Here is a 23837-nt window from a genome sequence, read left to right on the forward strand (position 1 = left end):
TCAGTTCCATATCCACGACCCAGGAGGTCCATTAGATTCCATGCCTCAGTTTCTTCCTTTGCTGTGCTATGGCATGGAAATGCCTCAAAGAAGTCAGGTCCAGAAATCTAATATTAGTCTCATTTGTCAGTCATCTCCAGAGATCACTGGCTTTTATTGCTTAGTGTCAGGTGTTTTGAAAACATTATTTCATCTGAGCATAGGAGAATACATCTCCAATCCCAGTTCTTGGGAGGTGGAGAAACTGGAGTTCAAGACCTGCCTCGGGACAGGTGAGATGGCTCAGTGGTTAAGAGCGCTGACTGCTCTTCTGAAGGCCCCAAGTTCAAATCCCAGAAACCACATGGTGGCTCACAACCATCTGTAACGAGATCTGATGCCCTCTTCTGGTGTGTCTGAAGACAGCTACAGTGTACTCACATAATAACAATAAATAAATCTTAAGAAAAAAAAAAAAAAAAAGGCCTGCCTCACTACATTGTGCTTTTGAAGCCAGTCTGGGCTAAATAAGACTGTAAAAAACAAAGGGTACGTGTATATTCTCTCTCTTTTTGCTGTAGTGCTATTTCGGCTACTTCAAGATAAACTCCCCCTATGTGTCTCTAAGTGGGCTGGAGGTAGAACTTTTTGTTGTTTTGTAAAACAAGGTCTCACTAATTAATTATACCTGGCTGGCCTCAAACTGGTGATCTTCTTGTTTCTGCTTTCTACTGCTGGGGCTACACGTGTGCTCCATGACTCCCGGAGAGGTGGAAGTTCTATTTATCCTTTAAGAGCTGTTCAGAATTGGTTTTCAGCAATACTTGCAATGATGGCTAACCTTCACTATTGACTTGATTGTATTCAGAGGGGTTTGAGACACACCTTTTTAGTGTTGTCAGAGAGGATTAGCTGAGGAAGACCTATCCCGAATATGAGCAGCATCATTTCATGAGCTGGGGACCAGAATGGGATAACAGACAAAGTGACCTGAGTGTCAATATTCACCTCTCTCTGTTTCCCATTTGGCAACATGTAAAATGCAGTTGCCACATGCTCCTGCCAACACAGTGGCTCTCCACTGTGACAAAATGTACCCCCTGAAACTGTGAGTTCAAATAAATCTTTCTTCCCTTAAACTGGTCAGTCCTACTATTGAATAAGGTAAAAAAAGTAACGAAGTACAGGAAACTGGGGCCTCTGAGCGGGTCCTGCTGTGATAAACCCAGTCATAAAGTTCATAGACTTTGAGAACAGGAATGTGGGAGGAATGTGGAAGAATTTGGAGCTGTGGCCTGGAGAAACCTTGGAGTGCTGCAAGCATGGCCTAATGAGCTGTTCTCTTGGAAATTCAGATTAGATTGCCAATAGAAAAGCAGATAAGAAAGACTACTCATCAGGTTTCAACGGGAAACAAGGATTGTTAGGAGCATCGCCAAAGGAAGACCCCAGACTTAAATAGTATGCAAAGGCAAAGAGCGTTTATTCTGCAGAAACTGCCAGCATGCAGGAGTCAACCATGCATCCAATGGTGATAACCTGAGGGGCTGATAGGCCCTCTTTTATGCAGGGCTGGGGGAGTTTTCCAGAAGGATTAGGTAACCTCTAATATGATTGGTAGGGGAAAGCAGTGACAGTACGTTTTTGATTGGCTGCTATGCTGGTTCCATTATATTTGGTGAGACCTTGAAGAATTTTGGAAACCAGCTCAAGTTCTGGCCTTGTTATCTCGTCTAGCTAGGTGTCCCAAGAGCTGACTCAGCTCCAGACTTATCCTCCCTAAGTCAGGGCTGTCACTGACTAAAGGCTGTTGTCAGTGGCTCCTTCTGAGGAGCCTAGTCTGCTTATCAGAGAATTGAAATTTTTATTCCCAAGGTTTTTGGACTTCTCAGATTCCATCAAGAATTCTTATTGAGACTACTTGTGTAGCAATTAGCAAAAGATTGAGCTATGTTCTATATCCTGAAATTTTGAGAGGGGCTAGAAGGTAATATGTTTTACCGAGGTACTTTCAAAACTGTATCCAGTCTACAGCATGCTTACTGATCTCTGCCTTTACAGTGAGACTGCGTAAGTGGAGCAAAGAGATGTGAAAAACATGTGAACAGGATCTTGAGCAAATTTTAAAGTTCACACAGAGTCGCTGAATGACTTTGACATTCTGGCTCAATTAAAGAGTGACCACACTCTGAGCTGGGACAATAGGAAAGACACCAGGAACCCAAGCTATGTCCAAAGTGGCTGGGCTACAGCTCAAGCACATTTGTGCTAAAACTGTGGTGCTAGTTTTAAAGGCCTGCAAAATATACATTTTGTAGAATAGTGAGGGTTTAACGTCAATGTTCAGGAAAGCGACGTGAGCCAGGCAATGTGTGGCAGGGTAGGAATCCCTAAATGGAGCTCCTGAGTGGACTCTTTGTAAAGCTTTGAATGGGAAGCCCAAACGGCAACAGAGACAGACCCCAAGGTGTTGTAGGTGCTAGGATGTGGATTACCACCAAGGAAAGCTGTGCACACTAAGTGGAGTCAGCTCACAACAGATGCCATGTATGTCACAGGTAGCAAAGCTAGTGGGTCATGGCTACCCAAGTCTGTTGTAGACAAGATGATGGCACCATGAGTCCTAAATACTGAACCTAGAACTACAAAATCTGGTGTTTTCCCTGATGGGCTTTGGTCTTGCTCTGGTCTTGTATTTCTTTGCTACATTCCCTTCCTTTTAGAATGGGAAGGCTGTGCCACTATATATTGAATACATGTAACATTTCAAACAATTTTACAGTGGCTCAAGTTAAGGCAATGCTTTGAGTCAAAGCATCAATTCAAAAAGGAGACTCTGAACTTAGCCTTCTGGATAATGTTTGAAGGTACTCTTAATTAGATAAGTGTCATTTGTATTATGAGACAGACGGGTGGGATTTTCTTTGGGGGTGTGAGCGGGAATGTGAAGGGAGGGGATAAATCATTACAGATTCAAGTGATGTGTTTGAAAATTGACAAAGAGAAGACTTGTGATGATTAGCCTTCAATGTCATATTTAGGACCTCCGAGGAGACTGAAGCATATGCCTCAGAGTATCTGTGAGGAGGTTTCAGAGAAAATTAACTGAGAAAGAAAAACCTAATCTGAGTAAGGGACAATCCTAGGGCCAGGGACTTGGATGGAATCTGCACATAAAACAGCTACCACATTAGCAATGAGCAGCTCCACCCACCATGCCTTCCCTTCCCTCTTCAGACTAAGAGCCAAAATAAAAGCCCTCTTTCCCTAAGTTGTCCTGTCTGATGCTCTGCTACAGTAAAGAGAGAAGTAACTACCATTCCATTACTGTAATCACCAAAACAGTTCAAGTGTTTTGGATTTGATCTTATTACAACATATTTTCTTAGAAGGAACAAAAGAATAGAGCCATTAATAAAGATTAGTTCCCCCAACACTAGTAGTTGGATTAAATATTTATTTTTAAGGAGGAAATCTTAACTTTCAAAATCTTATTCCAACACAGTTGGTACAAGAAGCAATTGTACTGCACAGCTGTAAACTTCAAGGCCTAATGAAACATACAACAACAACCTCTAATGTCTCTTTGTTTTCAAAGCAGAAAACAAAAATCATGAGAACTGTGTTGGCGGAGTGGAAGAGCTGAGTATCCCACTGTGGGAAGGTCTGCTTTTGTGAGTATGTTGGGAGAAGGCAGTCAGGGTAGGGTTCTGACAATAACAACAACAAAACAGTTTACCACAGAGGTGGAGCTGATTTTCACGGCTCATACGTGGCCATGTTTCCTATTTTTTCCCCTATAGCACTTCAGCACACTGCTGAAATTTATTTACCTTGGTATTTATGCGCTAGCTTTTGGTTATGTTTCTCCTTCACAAGACTGTAAGCGCAATACAGACTGGGACTTCCCTGACTCTTGTGCCGATTTGGTTGTATTATCTAGCTTTCAAGAAAGGCTAAGTGAAAGCTATTTGCTAAATGAATAAAAGAAGATACAAATCCTATTTCTAATACATACCACACAGTTAAAACTTCGGAGGAGAATGTCACTTCCCTGTTGGCTGTGTCACCGATCCCACTATGGGATCTGTATTACTCTGAATCAGACACACAGGAAGGAGCTGAGTGGGAGAGTGATGGCCCCTGAGATGCTCTTTCACCATAGTGACTGCATCTCCTCGGTGACTGCACACCTAGAGATCCTTCCCTGGATGGCTACAGGATTCCCTACAGAATCTTTGTTTTCTCTTGAGACCTTGGGGACACCGTGGCAAGCTTCCATATGGTCCACACCAGTTTGACAGTCTCTTCCTTCTGGAACTGTAAGCTGGATATTAAGTGTTCTACAATGGTGATCTTTGTTATTTCAGGGTCCTGACATGACATGCTTCGTCAGGATGCCCTGTGTCCCTGAACTTCTGAGACTTTCTCTTTATTTCTAGATGACTCTTCTGGTCAGTGATGCTCTTTGCATTAAATTACTTGGATGAAGTGAAAAGCCAAAAGAAGGATTTTTTTTTAACATAATCAGTACATTTTTAAAAAAGTTACAATAAAGCTGGGTGGTGGTGGTGCATGCCTTTAATCCCAGCACTTGGGAGGCAGAGGCAGGTGGATTTCTGAGTTCGAGGCCAGCCTGGTCTATAGAGTGAGTTCCAGGACAGCCAAGGCTATACAGAGAAACCCTGTCTCGAAAAAAACAAACAAACAAACAAACAAACAAACACAACCAAAAAACAAAAAAGAACAACAACAAAAAAGTTACAATAAATGGGTCTTTAAGGAAGGATGAAATCCTGGGGGAGGGAGTGCACACCTTAAATCCCAGCACTCTGGAGCATTTGGGAAGTAAAGTCAAGAGTATTAGGAATTTAAAGCCATCCTTGGCTACATCATAAGCCTCTAGCTCATAAATGCAAAAAAGAACATCAGGAAATTAAGCATAATGATGAATGAATGTCTATTGTAATCCCAGGACTCAGGAGGTTGAGGCAGAAAAAAGGCAAGTTTAAGGTCAGCTTGGACTATTCAGGAAGACTCTGAAAGAAGATGTATGTGAGAGCAGACAGATTGTCTCCAGTCACTCTTGCATTCTCTGTAGGCCGAAGGCACTGATCAAAACATTTTAGGGTAAAAGCTGACAGCTGCCACCCATAAAAGCTGAAAAACAACAGATTCCCTAGGGAAAAGAATTCTCTACCTGCATCACCAGTTGCTTGCACCGAATCTGGCAAAGCACAGTAATTGATGAATACACTAATTTATAGGTACCCGGCAGTGATGTTACTTTCAGGCAGAGCTACATGGATATTCCAGGATTGAAATGGCACAGGTCAAGGATAAAAGGGCATCATGTATCTGCTACACACATTATTAACAGTAATGGAAATCAGCTGGGCATGATGGCACACACCTTTAATCCCAGCACTCCGGAGGCACAGGCAGGTGGATTTCTGAGTTCGAGGCTAGCCTGGTCTACAAAGTGAGTTCCAGGACAGCCAGGGCTACACAGAGAAACCCTGTCTCGAAAAACCAAAAAAAAAAAAAGTAATGGAAATCAACAGCTTGCTCTTTTCTAGGGCCCCCTCTTTCATGGCATCAAAACAGCTGCCATCAACTCTACATTCTTGCCTTTCCATTTTATGAGTAGCCAATCGATATATCCAAATTTTGTGTGGAGATTCCATTCTTCTCATAACAACTAACATCAATTAATATTTTTCTTCACTTTAAAGTGTAAGACTGCTTCTTTCCAGTTTCAAGAACCAATATAAGATCAAAACATGGCAGATGGTGCTGGCACATTCCTTTAATCCCAACACTCATGAGGCAGAGGCCAGCCTACAGATCAAATTCCAGGATAGCTAGGGCTACACAGAGAAACCATGTCTCATAAAACAAAGAAAGATCACTCCTGACTCTGCCTATATCCCTCCACTGGCACTCCCTCTCTATCTTTTTTCTTTCTTTTTACAGCACTGAGGATCAAGCCCAAGGCCTTGATCATGCTAAGCCAAGTGTTTCTAACACTGGCCATACCCCAGCCCTCTACCTTTATCTTGACAAACTGACTGAAGGAGTAACTGAAAGATCAAGGGAGTAGCTTTATAATAAAAGTGATAGTCTCTGACATGTGATCTCTTGCTTGAAACTACTCCACTTCCTGTTTTTTTTCCCCATAGGATGCCCTTCTACCACGTAATAACACAGCATGAAGGCCCTTACCAGATGTGACCCTCAGTCTTAGACTTCTCAAAATCTACAACTGTGGGCCAAATAAACTCCTCTTATTTATAATCTTCCTAGTCTGTGGTCTTCTGTTATTGCTGTAAAAGCAGACTAAGAGGCTGAAGAAATGGCAGTGGTTTAGGTACAACAACCCGAGCATGTAATTCTATATGAGTGTACAAGCTGGGTGTGAACCCCATGGTGTCTGGAGACCCAGATGGGGTACACCCACAAGGACTAGACTTGTTGGCTGAAAAAAAAAAGGGGAACCTGTGGGTTGGGGAGAGGCTTAAGGTGGAAAATGTCGAGGAGGGCACTCACAGCCTCCTCTAGCCTCCACATATACACAGAAAACATGGGAAGAAGATCTAGAGATTGGTAATGGTGTAAATTGGAGTCATTTGGAGAAAGTTGGAAACAGTCTATATTTTCATGAACAAAGCATTAGGGATGATTCTGATGAGGGCTCAGAAAAAAAGAGCTTCAGCAAAGAAAAGAATTCATCATTTTTGCTTAAGTGTTTGTGAGGTTTCAGACAGTATTCAGTTTCCTTTCTCCTGCTGTCTTTACACATTCTAGCCAAAAGCAACTTAGGAAGGATGGGGGGCTTTCGTTTGGTTTGGTTTGGTTTGGTTTGAGTCAGGTTGTTGCTGTGCAATAGTCCTGGCTGTCCTGGATGTGATCTTCAGACCATGCTGGCCTCAACTCACAGAGATCTGCCTGCCTCTATCTACCGAATGCTGGGATTAAAGGCATGCACCACCATGCCTAGCTTGGGAGGTCAGAGTTTATCTGTCACTGAGAAAAGTCAAGGCAGGAATTCAAGCAGGAACTTGAACAAGAAATCACAGAGAGCTTGCTGGCTCACATGTAGCTTCTATTTAACTAGCTTTCTTTTTTTTTTTTTTAAAGATTTATTTATTTATTATATGTAAGTACACTGTAGCTGTCTTCAGACACTCCAGAAGAGGGCGCCAGATCTCGTTNCGGATGGTTGTGAGCCACCATGTGGTTGCTGGGATTTGAACTCTGGGCCTTCGGAAGAGCAGTCGGGTGCTCTTACCCACTGAGCCATCTCACCAGCCCTTAACTAGCTTTCTTAAATAGCAGAAGAGGACCTGCCCAGGGAAAGGGACGGGGGCCTCTACATCAATTAGCACTCAAGCCAATTCCACACAGCTATGCCCACGGGTTATCTCATCTGGGCAAGCCCTCCTTTAAGAGTCCCTTCTCCACTAACTCTGTTTAACAGTCAACTCAAATTAACAGTCAAAGGTAACTAGGGCAGACAGAAACGAGGAACGACATTGGAAATAGAAAAAAGGCCATCCTTTGTGAGATCTCAAAATGTGGAACTGTATTAGAAATCAGAGTAAAAGGTCATGCTTGTGAGATCTCAGGCAAAAATGAGGAACTATATTTGAAATAAGAGCAAAGGTTACCCTTGTTTATAGTGTTCTAAAAACTTTAGCTTAATTGTGTCCATGCTCTGAGCACTACAACAGGCAGAATGCAAGGCTGTCAACAGTTGAGGAGGCTAGATGTCATGAGGCAGAGCCACCACACAAATACCACTAAGGCAATGCTTACTAAAGTTACAAGGGTGGGGACACCTGCAAGATCCCAGAACTGTAGAGCTACCAGGGAGACTCCAACTGTGGGAGAACTGAGACAAAAGACTCCAACTCACGACTGCTGGTAAGCCCAGTGAAGCTACGGAAGCAGGCACGCTGGAGACATAAAAATTCAAGCACACATGAACACATTGTTACTGTCCTACAGTGCCCAGGATGTGGGATACAGTATTAAAGAACACCATTCTTTACCTTTTAGATGAATGTTATTTTCTCCGATGAGCTTTGGACTTAGTAGGGGATGCCTGCCCTTTGGAATGCCTGTCCCACCATTGTATTTTAAAAGTTTAGGCTCACAGCAGGCCTCAGGATGCACTGTGCTTTGAAAGTCACTAATATCTGATTCAGATAAGACTCTGAACTTAGGACATTTGAGTTGATGCTATAATGTGACTTCTGTCAGAGCTGTGAGACTATTATAATGAAATGCTATAGTTTGAATTCTTCCGAAATACACAATGACCAAAAAAAAAAAAAAAAAAAAAAAAGGGTTGGCCAAACATCTGGGCGCACATGATCCTTCTTTCTTTCCTTAGTATCCCCAGAAGCATACACTACCACACCCAGCACATGTTGAAACTTACTGATGAATGGGATTGTACTGAGAGGGTGAAATGGTTAATGGGTTGATAAGACTGAATTAGGGCTTGCTACACAGTCAAATGTTCTCCTGTACTTGCTCCGTCTTCTCTAGACTATTCTTTCTCCATGTGATAACTTCTACCATGCTAATCTGGAGCACCGAGGCCCTCCTCAAATGCAGCCCTCTGATACTGGGCTTACAACACTCCAGAACTGCAAATCAAAAAACTAGCCAGGCAGTGGTGGCACACACCTTTGATCCCAGCGCACAGGAGGTATAGGCAGGCAGATCTCTGTGAGTTCGAGGCTAGCCTGGTATACAGAGCAAGTTCTAGGACAGACAGTCAGGGCTACACAGAGAAATCCTGTCTGAAAAAAAAAAAAAACCCACAAAAAACAAAAACTCACTTCTCCAGTCTGTGGTACTGTTACAGCAGCAGCATGTCAACTAAGAGAGTTCTCAGCACACAGTAGTTGGTTCTATTCTTCCAGTTACTCAGAAAAGACTCTCCCCCCACCCCATACTCTTCCATTCAAGCAATCAGAAAATCCTGATAATGCCTCCTTGAATTCCACATTTTTCTTTCCATCTCCAACTCAAGTTTGACAATGTCTTTCTTGCCTGATGACAAGATATCTCTCTCTCTCTCTCTCTCTTTCTCTCTCTCTCTCTCTCTCTCTCTCTCTCTCTCTCTGGTTTCTCTGTGTAGCCCTAGATGTTCTGCTGGTCACTATGTAGATCAGGTTAGCCTCAAACTCATGGAGATCTGCCTGCCTCTGCCTCCCAAGAGCAGGGTTTAAAGGTGTGTGTTACCACTACCCAGCCAAAACTGATCTCTTACTGGCTCTCCGACTCTCCTGAGTAACCAGAGCACCTGACATTATTTCTCTTCCTTTGTCTCCTGTCTCTCCATAGGAAGGTACAGCTCATGCAGGTAAACTGCAGCCTTAAAGTGTTATCACACCTAACAGATATTCAAACTGTTAAAAGAATGGCTCAGGCCTGTTAGGATGGCTCACAGGGTAAGGGCACTGCCAAGCTTTGCAACTTGAGTTCAATCCCTGGGACCCATATGGTAGGAGAAAACTGACACCTAAAAAACTGCCCTCTGACCTTATGTGTATCACAGAGAGAGAGAAAGAGAGAGAGAAAGAGAGAGAGAGAGAGACAGAGAGCACACTGGGGGAAAGGAGTAAGGTAAAAATGGCTTAGAAAAGTGTTGGATGACCCACCAGTATAGTTAGAAATGCTCTAATGTCAACATATACAGGGCTGACCAGATGGCTCACAGGTAAAGATGCTTGCTGCCAAAGCTTGAGGACCCAAGTTTGATCTCTGGGACCCATATAGTGAAAGAAGAGAACTGATTCTGACAAGTTATTTTTTGACGTCCACATCATATGTGAGTGCTGCTCCCACCACCCAAAATAAAACCCACAAATAAATATATGTAATAAAAAAATATACGCTCACCAAGCAGGATATACTAGAAGCACAAGTATGAAGTGCTGCATTGTAATCTGGGGGCAGGAGTGGGAAGGAGTAATGTATTCATGACACAAGCTAACAGCTTTCTCAGTTCCTTTAGCTTATGACATTAGTAATAACAACAGGGATGATTGTACCAGAAGATGCTACCAGCTGATGCTCACCAAGTGCCAGGAATTTTCCACACACCTGGGTCTCATGACAATCCAACTGGGAGGCATTCTTATCCCCATATTACAGATGAAAAAGCAGACTCAGAGGTTAAGTAGCTCATGCCAAGCCACAGATTCTGAAAAGACTCACTAGAGACTCAGATCACTATGCAGCATCCCATAAAATATGGAATTTAGTACAAGGGAAACTAGACCCAAAGGGCAGGTCATCTAGATAAAGGCCATTTTAGTCTAGCACTCTGGCTATTATCTTCCCTATGTTGGCTGGTCCCTCTGTCCACAAGGTAGAACAGGACAAGTGATTTGCTGTGCTGACAGATCCCCTGGCAAAGCACAAAGCCACTGAACCCTTAAGTTTCATGGTACCAACTGTGGACAAAAGCACCGACCTGAAGCTTGTCATAGTTGTGTCATTAAACAGTCTTCCTGCATATTTTATTTGAAATACAAGTATTCTCTTGAGAGCAGGAATCTCGAACAGGATTCCACCTTTATTAGCACAGACCTGATAAACTAACTATCTTCCATGACTTTTTTTTTAATATTAAAAAATTACTTTGTTTGTGTGTGCTTTGTAGCTTTCTCACCTTCTGCCTATACATGGGTTTCAGGAATCAAACTCAGGTCGCCAGACTTGTGCAACAAGCATCTTTCCCCATTGACCCACTTGATGCTATCCTACCCCGTTGTAGCCACAGCTTTTCCATCCAACCTCTTTGTTCCCAGAAATAACAACTCTGAGACTTAATTATGAATAAATCCTTAGGCCATAAGCTTTGAATCATTCCCTGGCTAGGTCATACTTTATATAACCCGTTTATCCTATTCTCTGTGTGCTACATGACTGGTTACCTCTCCTTAGTTTCATGCATCTGTCTCCTCAGAGTTTGGGGCAAATCTCCCTGCTCTTGACCCTTTCCACAATCCCAGCTCGCTCGCTCGCTCTCTCTCTCTCTCTCTCTCTCTCTCTCTCTCTCTGCCAGATGTCCCACCTACTGTTTACTGTATCAGCTAAAAGGCCATCAGCTTTTTATTGACAGGCGTTGCTTCCACACAATACACAAGAGATTCTGTCTATACCCAGGCACTTTTAAAGTATCGAAAATTCCATGATTCTTTCTTTAAGGTGGCCTTCCTGAACAGGTCAAGAAGTCTGTCTCAGTCTTCCCAAAGGCATCTCCCACAGTGTAGACCTGTCTGCCAGGCTCACCACAGAAAGCTGACTTGGGAAGGAATAGTGATTGTGGGCTAAAAGGAACTTTGTCAAACAGAAATATAGAAAATACAGTCCTAATAAAATCTGGAGTCAGGCTATAGAGCAACATGACAAGGTAAGGAACAATGGGAAAAGGCTGACCCAGCGGGGGCCCAGATGAAGTACAACAGCCAACCTGCTGCAATGTAATCGCTGGAGCCAAGTCTGTTACTTCAGGTGCGGTAGTAAAAAGGAGATAAAGAGAGGCCAGCTGTGAACTTCCTCTCATTTTAATCTGTAGGTTAAGGATGATGATGAGACACACACGCAGGGATGCATGGCATGTAAGCTGCAGGTGATACCTTGGAAAGGCTAAAGGCGAAGGGCATGGACCCTGACCTCAGCCTCCTGTCTTTCTGATAAAGCCAGCAGTATCTTGGATGGGTGCCCTTCTCTGGATCGAGGAAAAACGGGAGGTGCTGACTGTGTTCCTTGGTATTTACATGAAGAGTCACGAAACCTCCCATGCAGGTCACTGTATCTGTCCATCCCTAGATTTGGTCGAAAGGCTGGGAGAAGAAAGGCCATCCCTGTAGGTTGAATGCGTGTCTTCTCAGGGTCCACGTTAGAACATGTGTACCTTCTATGCACTGTCAAGAATTCCAAGGTTACAAGAAGAAAAAGAAACTCCTACAAAATCCTTCATCTGCCCATCTCTGCTCATCAGACAAAGCAAGTTATTATCATCCCTCTTCCCAGGGCGTAGGGTTCCTATATTAATTATATCAAATATTTACCTTCAAAAAAAATCACCCTTTGGCCCACCCAGAACTTAAAACAAACAAAATGGGGGCTTTTGGTCTCAAAATTTTTTCCATCTGAATTAGCTACAGGGGGATTTTTTTGTTTTGTTTTTAAGTTGATTAGACCATATTAAAAAAACAAAAAACAAAAAACAAAAAAACACCCCACACAAATGGCACTTAAAAATTCAGCTACCATTTTAAAAAAAATACCACCAGCAACAAACTCTTTAGCAAAAGAACTAGCATTACACTTAATGGCAAAAACAAACAAACAAACAAACCATCAAAAACACTATCAGTAAAGACATGAAAGTGCCCAGTATCAGCCATAGCACTTAACTGTAATAAAGTCAGGAACTAGTCAAGGTACCCAGTAACACCCACAGTACTTGGCTGTCAGTAAAGTCATGGACTAGTCAAAGATGTCCAGAATCATTGATAGTACTTGGCTTTCTGTCAGGATATACCAGGCATCAGGAAAGAGAAGGAAACAAGTGGCATAAAAATTTGAAGACAAGGGACAAAATTCTTATTACTTACAGTTGTCATCACAGAAGACTTAGAAGACCAAAGAGAATCGACTGTAAAAACCATGAGAAATAATGTTACTAGTTATGAGCTAAAACAATAAGAATACATGCTATGATAAAGAATCCTATTTTCAACAACAACAACAAAAGAAATAATTAGGATAAAAATGCATAGGAGAGCGGCCAGCAAGATGACTTATCCAGTAAAGAAGTATTGGAGAACTGAGTTCAACTGCAGAACCTACATAAAGGTAGAAGAGAAAACAAATTTCCTGAAATTGTCCTCTGACCTTTACATTACACAAGTAATTCCACACACATATCATACATACACAAAATAATAAATAAAAAGAGTGTATAGAATTTTTCTAAAGGAAGTACATAGGGAACAAAGAAAAAGGAAAACAGAATTTTAAGATAAAGTAATCAGTAAGACATTTCTGAGAATTTAGGAAATGGGTGTGCAGACTGGATAGTATACATAGCTGAAATATGATACTACCACTATTACATTGTTTCAAATCACTTCTTTTCGTTCAAGTAATTCTAAAGTACTTATAAATAAAATCTGCTCAAAAATAGTCTAGTTCCCAGCCTGAGGGAAAAAAATGGCAAGAAGAGGAATGATTTAAGATGCTAAACAGTGTCAGCTTAAAAGTGTGTGACAGATAGAGGGCCATCATAAGATTTTATCCACTTGCATGTTGCTACAAGTATCCAAAAAGAAGTTAAAAGAAAGAAGCAAGGTCCAAATGTCTTAGGAGCAGGCAACCTACACTGGCAGAGGTCACGATCAGTACTAATTCTTCAGTTCATACTTTGGCTTTACCTGTTAGTTATCAACACAACTCCACTTCTAGGAATTTATTCTGTAGATACTCACTTACTCAACAGGCTTTTTTAATTTTATTTGTTTGTTTGTTTGCTCCCTATCTTTTGGAATGCAGAGGTGGAGAGAGCAACCTACTCTCATTGCGTTTCCATTCTTGCTGGGGAGGAGACAGGTAAGGCAACTCAGCAAGTATTCACGCACTTGTAGCATTACAATGTCAGGTAAGTAAGAAGGTAAACAGGGCTGCGCTGGCCTGAGTGAAAGCCTGGCCAAGGCAACGGGGGTGGGGGTGCGGTGGGGGGGTGGGGGACAACTATGGAGTAATGGTCCGATCTGGCCTTCCTTCATTATGCTTTATTCCCCCAAAGCCTCTGTTCATTCAGAGGATGTGGGCACCATCTGAATGATTCTCTTTGTACTACAATATCAAACAGGTCCTTTTAATACAAGGAAGGTGTCAGAGCAGTATTCCTGCTGGCCTCCCAAACACGGCTATACATAGCAATTTGAGTTTTTCAACGAAAGTTATCTAAGCTATATGCAAAGCATATGAATAAAAGTGCAATCGAATTATCAAGGGTTTTTAATGAAGGTAAACTTTTCTTAAGACAAAGTAAAGAGTACATAAGGTTTTCAAAAGATTGATCACCTGCTAGTTCACTTTTAATTACATGTTACACATTTATTTTGTGTGCATGTATGTGAGGTGGTCTGCATGGAGGTCAAAAGCCAACTTATGGGAGATAGTCCTCTCCTTTCACCATTAAGTCACAAGAAGGATAGATCTCAGGTCATTAGGCCTGATGGCAGGAGTCTTCCCCAGCTGAGCAATCTCACCCACCCTGTGGTAGTAAATTTTACCCACAAATAGCCAGTTCTGGCCTTTCTGCAAGATTGAGAATCACTGACTTAAAGATCTCGGTAGTTGAAGTTCATGATCTTTTAAGCACAGAGCTTCAAGCTCTGATTTTCTTTCTTGGGTAAATGTTTAACATATACAACGAACGATCAATTGATGCAAAAAGAAATGACTGCTACAATTCCTGACTTAGGAACATTGCAAACTAATATTTCTGATCATACACTATCAAGGCTTCAAAACTGCCAACAAATATAATAGTCTACAAACTGTCAAATTAAGAAACCAGCATAGAGGGAAAGAAACCTATCCCTATATAAAACAGGCTACTCAATTTTGAAATCAGCTTTACATAACTGCCTCTTCTCCATCCTAAAAGAAGGATGCAAGTCTAACTCACCAACCAACCCCAGAGGATTCCAGGACCTTACAGAGTAATTTTCAATGACCAATTCCTGTGCAGATTTCAAGTGCCTTGTAACTACCCGCATAGACAACCACCAGTTCTCGCCAACAGCTGAGAATGGATGCATCCATCCTTTCATTTGGATTCTGAAAACGGCTTAACCCTTGAAAGGGGGTCGGCGAATGCAGCTCTGACCTGAGATAAGCTAGCGAAGGGAAGGACCAGACAGGAGAGTTGCTACTGAGCTCCATATAAGGTCAAGGCAAAGCAGGTGAACGGGCTAAGAGCACCTGCAGGGTCTTGAGATTCACCCTGCGTGGTCCTCTTCTTAAGGGCAGCCTTTCAAACTCCTCGGGAGACTCTTTCCAGAGCCAGTCAGGAATACTGGGCCCCTGATTACTATTGACCCAACCGCTAAGTATCCCTGCAGGCTAACCTGATAAGGAGAAGCTCGTGGAGGGGGTGGGAAGGTGAGATGAGGGTTGAAGGAGAGCTCCAGAGGCAGATGTTTGGAGGAAAGAATGGGGTTGGACGGTCCCTGCGGGCCAGACGAGGGGAGGTAGTCTGAAGAAGGGTCGAAGAGGACGCCGGGAGGATGGAACCGTGGGATGCTCCCGCAGCAGATCTCTGAAGGTGGGAGCCTGGGACTACCTGCCCTCCAGGTGAGGGGCCCGCGCGTGTCTGCACCGCATCTCACCTGCCCAGCGCCCGCTTCATGCCCGCGTCGGATGCGCTGTGCGGCTCTGCCGTCCCCTTGCCCGCCAGACGCAGGTTCTGTTTCAAGCTGCAGTCGGCGTCCAGCGCCGCGGCGGCCGAGCCGGAGGAGGACGAGCCTGAAGCGGCGCAGCGCTCATGCTCCAAGGTGACGGGCTCGGTCCGCTTCCTCATCCCGCGGCCCTGTCGGCCAGCAGCTCTCGGCGCCCTGGTTTCGCCCGCCCGCCTGCGCCGACCTCGCTGCAGTCGCCGCCGCTCACAGCCGTCACCACCCGGAGCCGGGAGCCCACTGCGGGTCACATCCCAGCCCCAGGCCGCGACGCCCGCTATGGACCAGCGCCGGAGGCCGATCGGCCACCGCGGCCAATCAGCGCACGAGTCCAGGAAGACCCGCCCCAGACACGCCCCCGGCACCTCCGCTTTACAAGCAGCGCGCCCAGCATCCCCAGCGCCAGCCACAGCCATCTTGGAGAAGGGCGGAATAAGCTGAAACTGCGGGTCATTTTCAGGACAGGGCTAGTCTGAAGGGTTTTACTGCGTTTCCGAAACGGATTAGGGCCAGTTTGGATTCTCCCGCTGGGTCGCTTTAGGTGCAACTCAGGTGCCCTCTGCCTACGAACTGAGGCAGGCCCTATCTAAGTGGTCCGAATGGGGAGGATGCTAGGGAGTCCTTGAGGGCACTAGCCCCGTTTGCTGGGCAAAATAGGCTCTCTACTCCCTCTTTAGGGCATTTGGCGCCCCTAAAAAACTAGAGCCCCAGATGTTCTTTAGGTTTGATATACACAACAAAAAAGCTTTACAGAAAGAGAGAGAGAGAGAAACTCCAGAAGCTAATGTATTGTTTAAACAAGTTTATATTTACTTTTTTTTTTTTTTTTGTCTTTTCTAGTCAGGGTTTCTCTGTGTAGCCCTGGCTGTCCTGGAACTCACTTTGTAGACCAGGCAGGCCTCGAACTTAGAAATCCGCCTACTTCTGCCTCCCATATATTTACTTTTTTATTCTTTCGCTGAATGTAAGAAAATGAACTACCTGTGTATGCTTTGAAATCTATTAAAATTTGGATCTTCATAAGAACGATTAGGACTGGTAAGAAGGCAAGGAAATCCGTTTCAAAGAGGACTTTGCACTCTGACATCCAAATTTAATAATTCAATCCACCTGAAAAAAAAATGAAAGCACACTTTGTAGCTTTTAATAGTTTTTGTTTTGTTTGATATAGCATGCATCTTACTAATGAGTTACTTTTGTAATTTCAACATGTGTGTAAATCAGTTTGAAAAGTATTGGCAACTGATAAAGATTAAGTAGGAATTTAGAAATGTAATGGATTATGTTGTTGGCTTTGTAGCGATAGTTACAACTTGCAGTTCAAGAATTTCTTAAACATTTTTGCTATATTATAACCTAGGTTCATACTGTATGAATATCTACAGTCTTTAAAACATCAACAAAATAGTACTATAGATTTGAATATTCAAAAAGGAAATTAAATACTTAAAGATAGTTTTGACCTATCAGTCATAAATTCTTTATAGAAAAACAAAAGAACAAATAGCCCTGGTAGGACATGCCTGAAGTTATTACAGAAGCTGACATCAGGAGGGTTGCAGATTGGAGGCCAACCCAGGCAATTTAGCGGCTTCTGTCTCAAAATAACACAAATAAAAAGAGCTGAATATAGCTCAGTGATAGCACTTCCTCAGTATACCTGAGGATTGGGGTTCCATTATACAGAGAAGGGGGGAGGAGGAGGAGGAAGAGGAGGAGGGGAAGAACTGGAGGGAGGAGACAGGGTGTGGAGCTAGATTTTGTCAATATGATCCTTATCTCCTGGTCTCCTAAAGTTTAAATATGCTTCCACACTGGGTGCGCTCCCATTGTATCTCTGGGTCATACCCTTTCTACATCTAAGGCTCTTTATCAAATGTTGTACTCCTTGTTGACGTCTAATAGGCATTCAACCTTCCTAGCTCATCCCCTTTCCCTCCCAAGGAATGAATGGGAACTCCATCCTTGGCTTTCTTGGAGTCAAGACTCTGGTCTCATCCTTGATTTTCTCCTTTTTTTTTTTTTATGACACCACATCCATCATCAAGTTTTACATCAACCCTGTATCAAAAATCCAGCATCTAACCAGTTCCTATCTCCTCCACCAATCCCCACCTTGGACCAAACAAACAGCCATCATTCCTCACTTGGATTACTTTAAAGGTCTAAGAGGCCTTTTGCCTTCACTTTTGCTTTGCTTCCTTCTGTCTAACATCTGCCACAGAACTGAATCTGTCACTAAAAATCCCTTCGGTTGGTTCCCACCTCTCTCAAAACTGGAAGCTTGTATTCAAAAGGCTCTACAATAGCCTACCTGACAGAGCTCCAGCCCCACTTTCTGGTCTCAGGAACAAAGTTCTCCCAGGATCACTGCCTCTCTCATGGTCCTTCACAAAGCTACACAGCCCCTCCCTAAGACCTTTACACTTTGATTCTTGTTGAAAAACCCTGCCTCCCTAAAGCCTTCTATCTACAGAGTAACACCCCTCCCCTATGAGAGTTATGTTTGCTGAACACTTACTCAGAACTCTCAGACCTTCTCATTTTTGCTGTGTTCACCTTCCTGGGTTTATTCTGGCTAGTGCGTAGCACCAAAATACTTGACATTGATACATCTTTATCTGTATTGATGTTTTCCACACTGTAAGATAGACTCCAAGAAAGGACCTTGTTTACTGCATTATCTTCAGTATCCGGACCAATGCTTGGCTCATAGTACACACTTCATAAATATTTGCTGAAGGAAAGATAGAATCATCAAGGCTGTGCATGGGTATTCTACTGTTCCCATTTTAAAAGTAAAAGAACTCTAAAGGTCAATAAAAGACTGGCCTCCTGGCTGAAGTTGAAACTAGACATGGATGAGAGGCGGTAACTACGGGTTTGTGAATCATAACCCTATAGCAGTGTTTTGGGAGTTTAATAAACACTATAGTACCTAAGTGTCCCTAATTGACATAAAAAGAAAATCCCTATTTATCTAGCTATCTACCTACTTACCTCTCTGTTGCTTTCTAAGACAGGGTCTCATACTCTAGCCCAGGTTGGCCTGGAACTTTCTGGAATACTCTTGCTTCAGCACCTGGAGTGATAGCATGACAGACATGAGCCACAACACTTTAACAAGTGGTTTCTTTTTAAAGTGGGGGCATCGTCATGGTTGTAGCCTTAACAGGTCACGCCACACTCCAAGCAGCCTCCCTTCCTCCAGGAACAGCTACAGGAATATGACAGACCAGTGCTTTGACTCTGAAGTCACAAAATCTTGCCTTCCCCAGCTGACCCAGAAATAGAGGCAAACTGACTTTAAGCAGCTAGCATGTAGCAGGAGGTACTTTCCATGCCTACTACCTTGTGGCTTTGGACCACCTCCTCCCTCTGCAACTTTTTTTCCTAGGATCTCTGCTTAGTTTGGTGGAACTGAAGTACCCCTCTTCAGAGCCCCACCATACTGTATGTGAATTGATAAGTAGTAAAGCTCTCACTTGAAGAACAGTTTGTCTCAGTACCTCTCTCTGAAACACCTCTCTCAACATTGTCCAGTTTAACAGTCTTGTTGGCTACATTTGCAAAAGAACAAGACAAAAATCTATTATTGTTTTATAGACGTTAACGCTTTTTTCAAAAATCAGCTAACTAGTAAGGCAAAGGCGCACACCTTTCATTCCAGCACCCAGGAGACAGAGGCAGGTGGATCTCTATGACTCTGAGGTCAGCCTGGTCTACACAGTAAGACCCAATTTCAAAGGGGGTGTAAATGAAACAAGTAGGTTTTATGGTATGGTTTTATCTTGCGTTGTGAAGGTTAGAGAAATTTTGTCTACTTGACACAAACGTAATTTTATCTGGGAAGAGGGAATCTTGAGGAACTGCCTTCATCAGAATGGCTTGGACAGTCTGTAGGAGTATTCTTAATTAATAATTGACTTGGGACAGCCCAGACCACTAAGGGGAGTGTCACCCCAAGGCCTGGGAAGCCATGGGAAGCCAGTAAGCAGCCTTCTTCCAGGATCTCTGATTTCCTGCCCTGAATACCCTTTATGGCATGGAACTACAACTGCAAGATGAAATTAGCTCTTTCCTTTTTAATCTTTGGTTATGGTGTCTCATCACAGAAACAGAAGGCAAATCGAGAGTATTTTTACTGTTTTTTGTTTGTTTATTTTTAAGATGGGCTCCTTTAGAATTCCTGAACTGAATTGAAGTAATCTTTCTCTGTCACAAAAGTTCTGGGACTGCAGGCATTCCACCATCAGTTCAGAACCAATTTTAAACTGCTGTTATCTGCGACATTGTCCAGTTTGCGAATATTTTTAACTGTTTTAAAATCAAAAAGTGCCAGAGCAGAAAGTTGGAAGCATAGAGATAAGGTTCTGATCAGTTTATGAGCCATGTGACCTGCAGAGAGTTAACTTTTCTCGTTTACCAGTTCTGCATACTAATAATCTCTTAAGGAAAGTTGTGAGAAGCTAAATATATGTCATAGTTCCTACCATACTGAAAGTACCCAATAAAAGACAGTTTCTTAGGCTGGGGAGATGGCTTAGCGGGTAAGAGCACTGACTGCTCTTTCAAAGGTCCTGAGTACAAATCCCAGCAAGTACATGTGGCTCACAACCATCTGTAATGAGATCGGACGCCCTCTTTTGGTGTGTCTGAAGTCAGCTACAGTATACTTACATATAATAATAAATAAATTACAAAAAAAAAGACACCCCTCCAATCTCCAAACCCCTGTTTTTTTTTTTTAAAAAAACTTTTCTCTTTAATGTTAAACAACCGGCACTGCAAAACTCAAACACTGCATCATAACCAGTAGTTTCTCGACTTTTCTTCAACCTAAAGGTGCCTCTTGCAATCTAAAGATAATTAATTCAAATGGAAAAAATAAAAAGGAGGAGAAGAATGTGCACTTTACTTTGCTGGACAATCGAAAACAGCCCTTTGTTTCAGCCCACAATCTTAGACGCAATTTACTTTCTGGCTTTGCCAGGGAGGAGGAAACCATCCTCTTTAACCCCCATTTTCCTGAAGCTCAGTGAGGTTGCGCAATAAAATAAAATGTTCCTTCTCGGCTACCTTAGTTTAGTTCTCTCCCACCCACCATCTCCACCCCGCACCAGTGCACTTCTATTGGTTGAGCCTATTTGGCGCCAAAGCGAGGAGCTGGTTGCTGGTGTTGTGCGACTCTGAACAATAGAAGTGCCGCGGCTTGGGAACTAGCGACCGTTTGGGGTGACTTGGCAGTTGTCGGCACCACGGGACCCGGGCGCGTCCGTCATGTTCTGCGAAAAAGCTATGGAGCTTGTCCGCGAGTTACACCGCGCGCCGGAAGGGCAGCTGCCGGCCTTTAACGTGAGGAGCGGCGGCCGGGAAGGGGCGTGTCGAGGGCCAGGCCTGGGGGCCTAGGGCGGGGCCTCATGCCTTGGGGCGGAGCCTATGCCTGCTGTTGCTTGCTGGAGATTTTTTTCTCAAGTGTTGGTTGCTGGGCTAACTTTATCTCTTTGCTAGATTCCGAGATCGGAAACAACAAGTTTGAAACGGGGCCAAATCGTAGGAAGAAAAAGACTCATTACTTAGGTTACTTGTTGATTTGGTGACTTGCCCCATCTGAGCATTTCTTGTTTTCGTTTTTTTTGAGATAAGTCCTCATGTAGTCCAAGCTGGCCTGGAACTCTATTTAAAAAACAAAACAAAACAAAACAAATTATGAGTATGTGCCTCATTTGCATGAAGGTGCTTCATGGAAGCCAGAAGAGGGTGTGGGCTATAGGTGGATTGTGGGTGCCAGAGCCATCCCTCCAGATCCACATGCATCTTTATAGCCAGCTTCTTGATGAGCCAATAGCATCTTAATATAACCCCAGTAGTTCTGGGGATTGCTATGAAGCTGTATCCCAGCTTCAGCCTTTGTAAACCATAGATTTGCTTTTCTTGCTTGTAGATTATTGCCTCCCTCCCCCACCCCCCATGTATCTGGGAGCTGACATGTCATGGAACAGGGCCATGTGAAATCATGTAGAATGCAGTCTTTATTTCTGGCCTCTTTTGCTCAGTATAATGTATTTGAGACTATTCTAATATTCAGTAGTTCAGTAGTTTTACAATGCTTTTTTTAAAGGATTTATTTTAAAATTTTGTGTGTATGAATGTTCTGCATGCATGTATATATGTGGCAGTGTGCATGCCTGGTGTCCACAGAGGTCAGAAGATATCAGTGGATTCTCCTGGAACTGACAGTTATAGACAGTTATGAATCACCATGTGGGTGCTAGAAATGTCGAACCTGGGTCCGGTTAAAGGAGCAACCAGTGCCCTTAATCACTGAGCCATCTCTCCAGCCCCTATTGCACTTTTCTTCCTTTTTTTTTTTTTTAAGACTTACTTATTTATTTTACATATGTGAGTGCACTGATGCTGTCTTCAGACACATCAGAAGAGGGCATCAGATTCCATTACAGATGGTGTGAGCCACCATGTGGTTGCTGGGAGTTGAACTCAGGACCTCTAGAAGAGCAGACAGTGCTCTTAATCTCTGAGCCCATCCCTCCAGCCCCCTATTGCACTTTTCCAATGGCTATTTGTTTTATCTTTTAAAAATACACATACAAATATAAACTTGACCATTTTAACTCAGTGTGTGCGCCAGTGCCACTAATTACATTCACATTGTTGTCCAGTCTTCCTCACTGTTTCCAAACCCATTTCATTACTCCAGCAGAAACTTTGTCACTGTTGAGCAGCAATGCCCAGTCAGTCCCCCTTTTCTCACAGGTCCTGATCATCACTTTTCTGTTATATTTATTTACTTATGTGGGTTGGGACATACCATAACACAGGTGTAGAGGTTAGGGGACAAGAGAGTTGTCCTTCTACTGTGTGAGTTACAGGAGGTCAGCAGTCTAGGAAGTAAGTGCCCTTACATGGCGAGCCATCTCACCTGCTCTTTATTTTTTAAAGGACAGTTTTCATTAAGTTGTCAAAGCTGGCCTCAACCTGAGATATTCCTTCCATTTGCTGGCATGGATTCTAGGCCTGTGCTGCTGTGTCTGGCTACATTGCTTTTCTGTGTATGAATTTGCCTTGCCTGGTATTCCAAGTAAGGAGACTCAGACTATAGTCCTTTTGTGTCTGGTGATTCTGGTTTAATGTGGAGTTTTCAGGATCTATGTTTACCATGTGTCGGTACTCATTCCTTCTCATAGCGGAATTACATTCCATTGAGTGATATACCACATTTGGCTTATCTCTCGATCTGTTGGTCCTTTGAATTATTTTTGCTTTTTGACTATTTTGAATAATTCTGCCCAGTCAGTGTGTGCCTATAATTCCAGGATTTGGGGTGCTGAGGCAGGAAATGTAATGTGAGTTTTAGGTCAGCCTGGGTCACATAGTACTAGTAAGACCCTGTCTCAAGAAAACAAATCATGGGGCTGGAGAGATGGCTCAGTGGTTAAGAGCACCGACTGCTTTTCCGAAGGTCCTGAGTTCAAATTCCAGCAACCACATGGTGGCTCACAGCCATCCGTAATGAGATTTGATGCCTTCTTCTGGTGCATCTGAAGACAGCTATAGTGTACTTAGATATAATAATAAATAAATCTTTAAAAAAAGAAAACAAATTATGAAACCCTAAAGATAAAAAAAAATTCAAACACAACACAATTGTTTGTAAGTTTTTGTGTGAGTTGGAGATTTAGTTCAGCACTAGTGGAGGGAATAACAAAGCAAAAAGAAAGAAAACCCGGGCTTGTGTATAACAACCTAGGAGTGGAGTTGCTGGGTCATATGGTAGTTCTGTTTAGCCTTTTTTTTTTTTTTTTGGTGCCAGGCACAGAGCTCACGGTCTTATGCAAGCTAGGAATGTGTTGTTCAAGATAGGGTATATCTGTGTAGTGCCCGAAGACTTTGAGTTCTTGGTCTACCTGCTTGGCATCCTGTGTTCAGGAACTACTTCGTCCATTCCCTTTAATAGTTTGAATAGCTGTGGAACCGATTTCCACAGAACTATACTACTTTATGCTCCTTGACAACATCTATTGCTATGAAAATATTGTGAAGCCTTTTTTTTTTTGTAGTAAGGTATGCAAATGAAAAATCATAGAGATTGAAATGAATAGGTGAATCAATGGATGCATATCAGTATCAGTTTCTACATTTCAGGAGGACGGACTCAGACAAGTTCTGGAGGAGATGAAAGCTTTGTATGAACAAAACCAGTCTGATGTGTAAGTTGTGCTAATATTGATGTTTTAAAAATAAGAAATGACATGTTAAAATCAGAACATGTTATATCTCTTTGGGGATGTTTGTTTTGTTTTTGTTTTTGTTCCCTTTTTTTTGTTTTTTTTTTTTTTTTTT

General features: G+C 42.9%; 2 protein-coding genes across 2 annotated transcripts in view; one reads left to right on the forward strand and one right to left on the reverse strand.

Annotated features, from left to right (window-relative positions):
* The window catches only part of Abhd12 (abhydrolase domain containing 12), a 75582-nt gene extending 59802 nt beyond the window's left edge, over positions 1-15780 (reverse strand). Inside the window, exon 1 of the mRNA XM_021177764.1 lies at positions 15411-15780. Coding sequence (XP_021033423.1) covers positions 15411-15601 — 191 coding nt within the window. The 5' untranslated portion in view covers positions 15602-15780. The remainder of the gene's footprint in view (positions 1-15410) is intronic.
* Positions 15781-20628: 4848 nt separating this feature from the next.
* Positions 20629-23837, forward strand: part of Gins1 (GINS complex subunit 1) — a 22556-nt gene continuing 19347 nt past the window's right edge. Inside the window, exons 1-2 of the mRNA XM_029474335.1 lie at positions 20629-20831; positions 23640-23704. Coding sequence (XP_029330195.1) covers positions 20757-20831; positions 23640-23704 — 140 coding nt within the window. The 5' untranslated portion in view covers positions 20629-20756. The remainder of the gene's footprint in view (positions 20832-23639; positions 23705-23837) is intronic.

Source organism: Mus caroli, chromosome 2, assembly GCF_900094665.2.
Source record: "Mus caroli chromosome 2, CAROLI_EIJ_v1.1, whole genome shotgun sequence".
Lineage (NCBI taxonomy): Eukaryota > Metazoa > Chordata > Mammalia > Rodentia > Muridae > Mus > Mus caroli.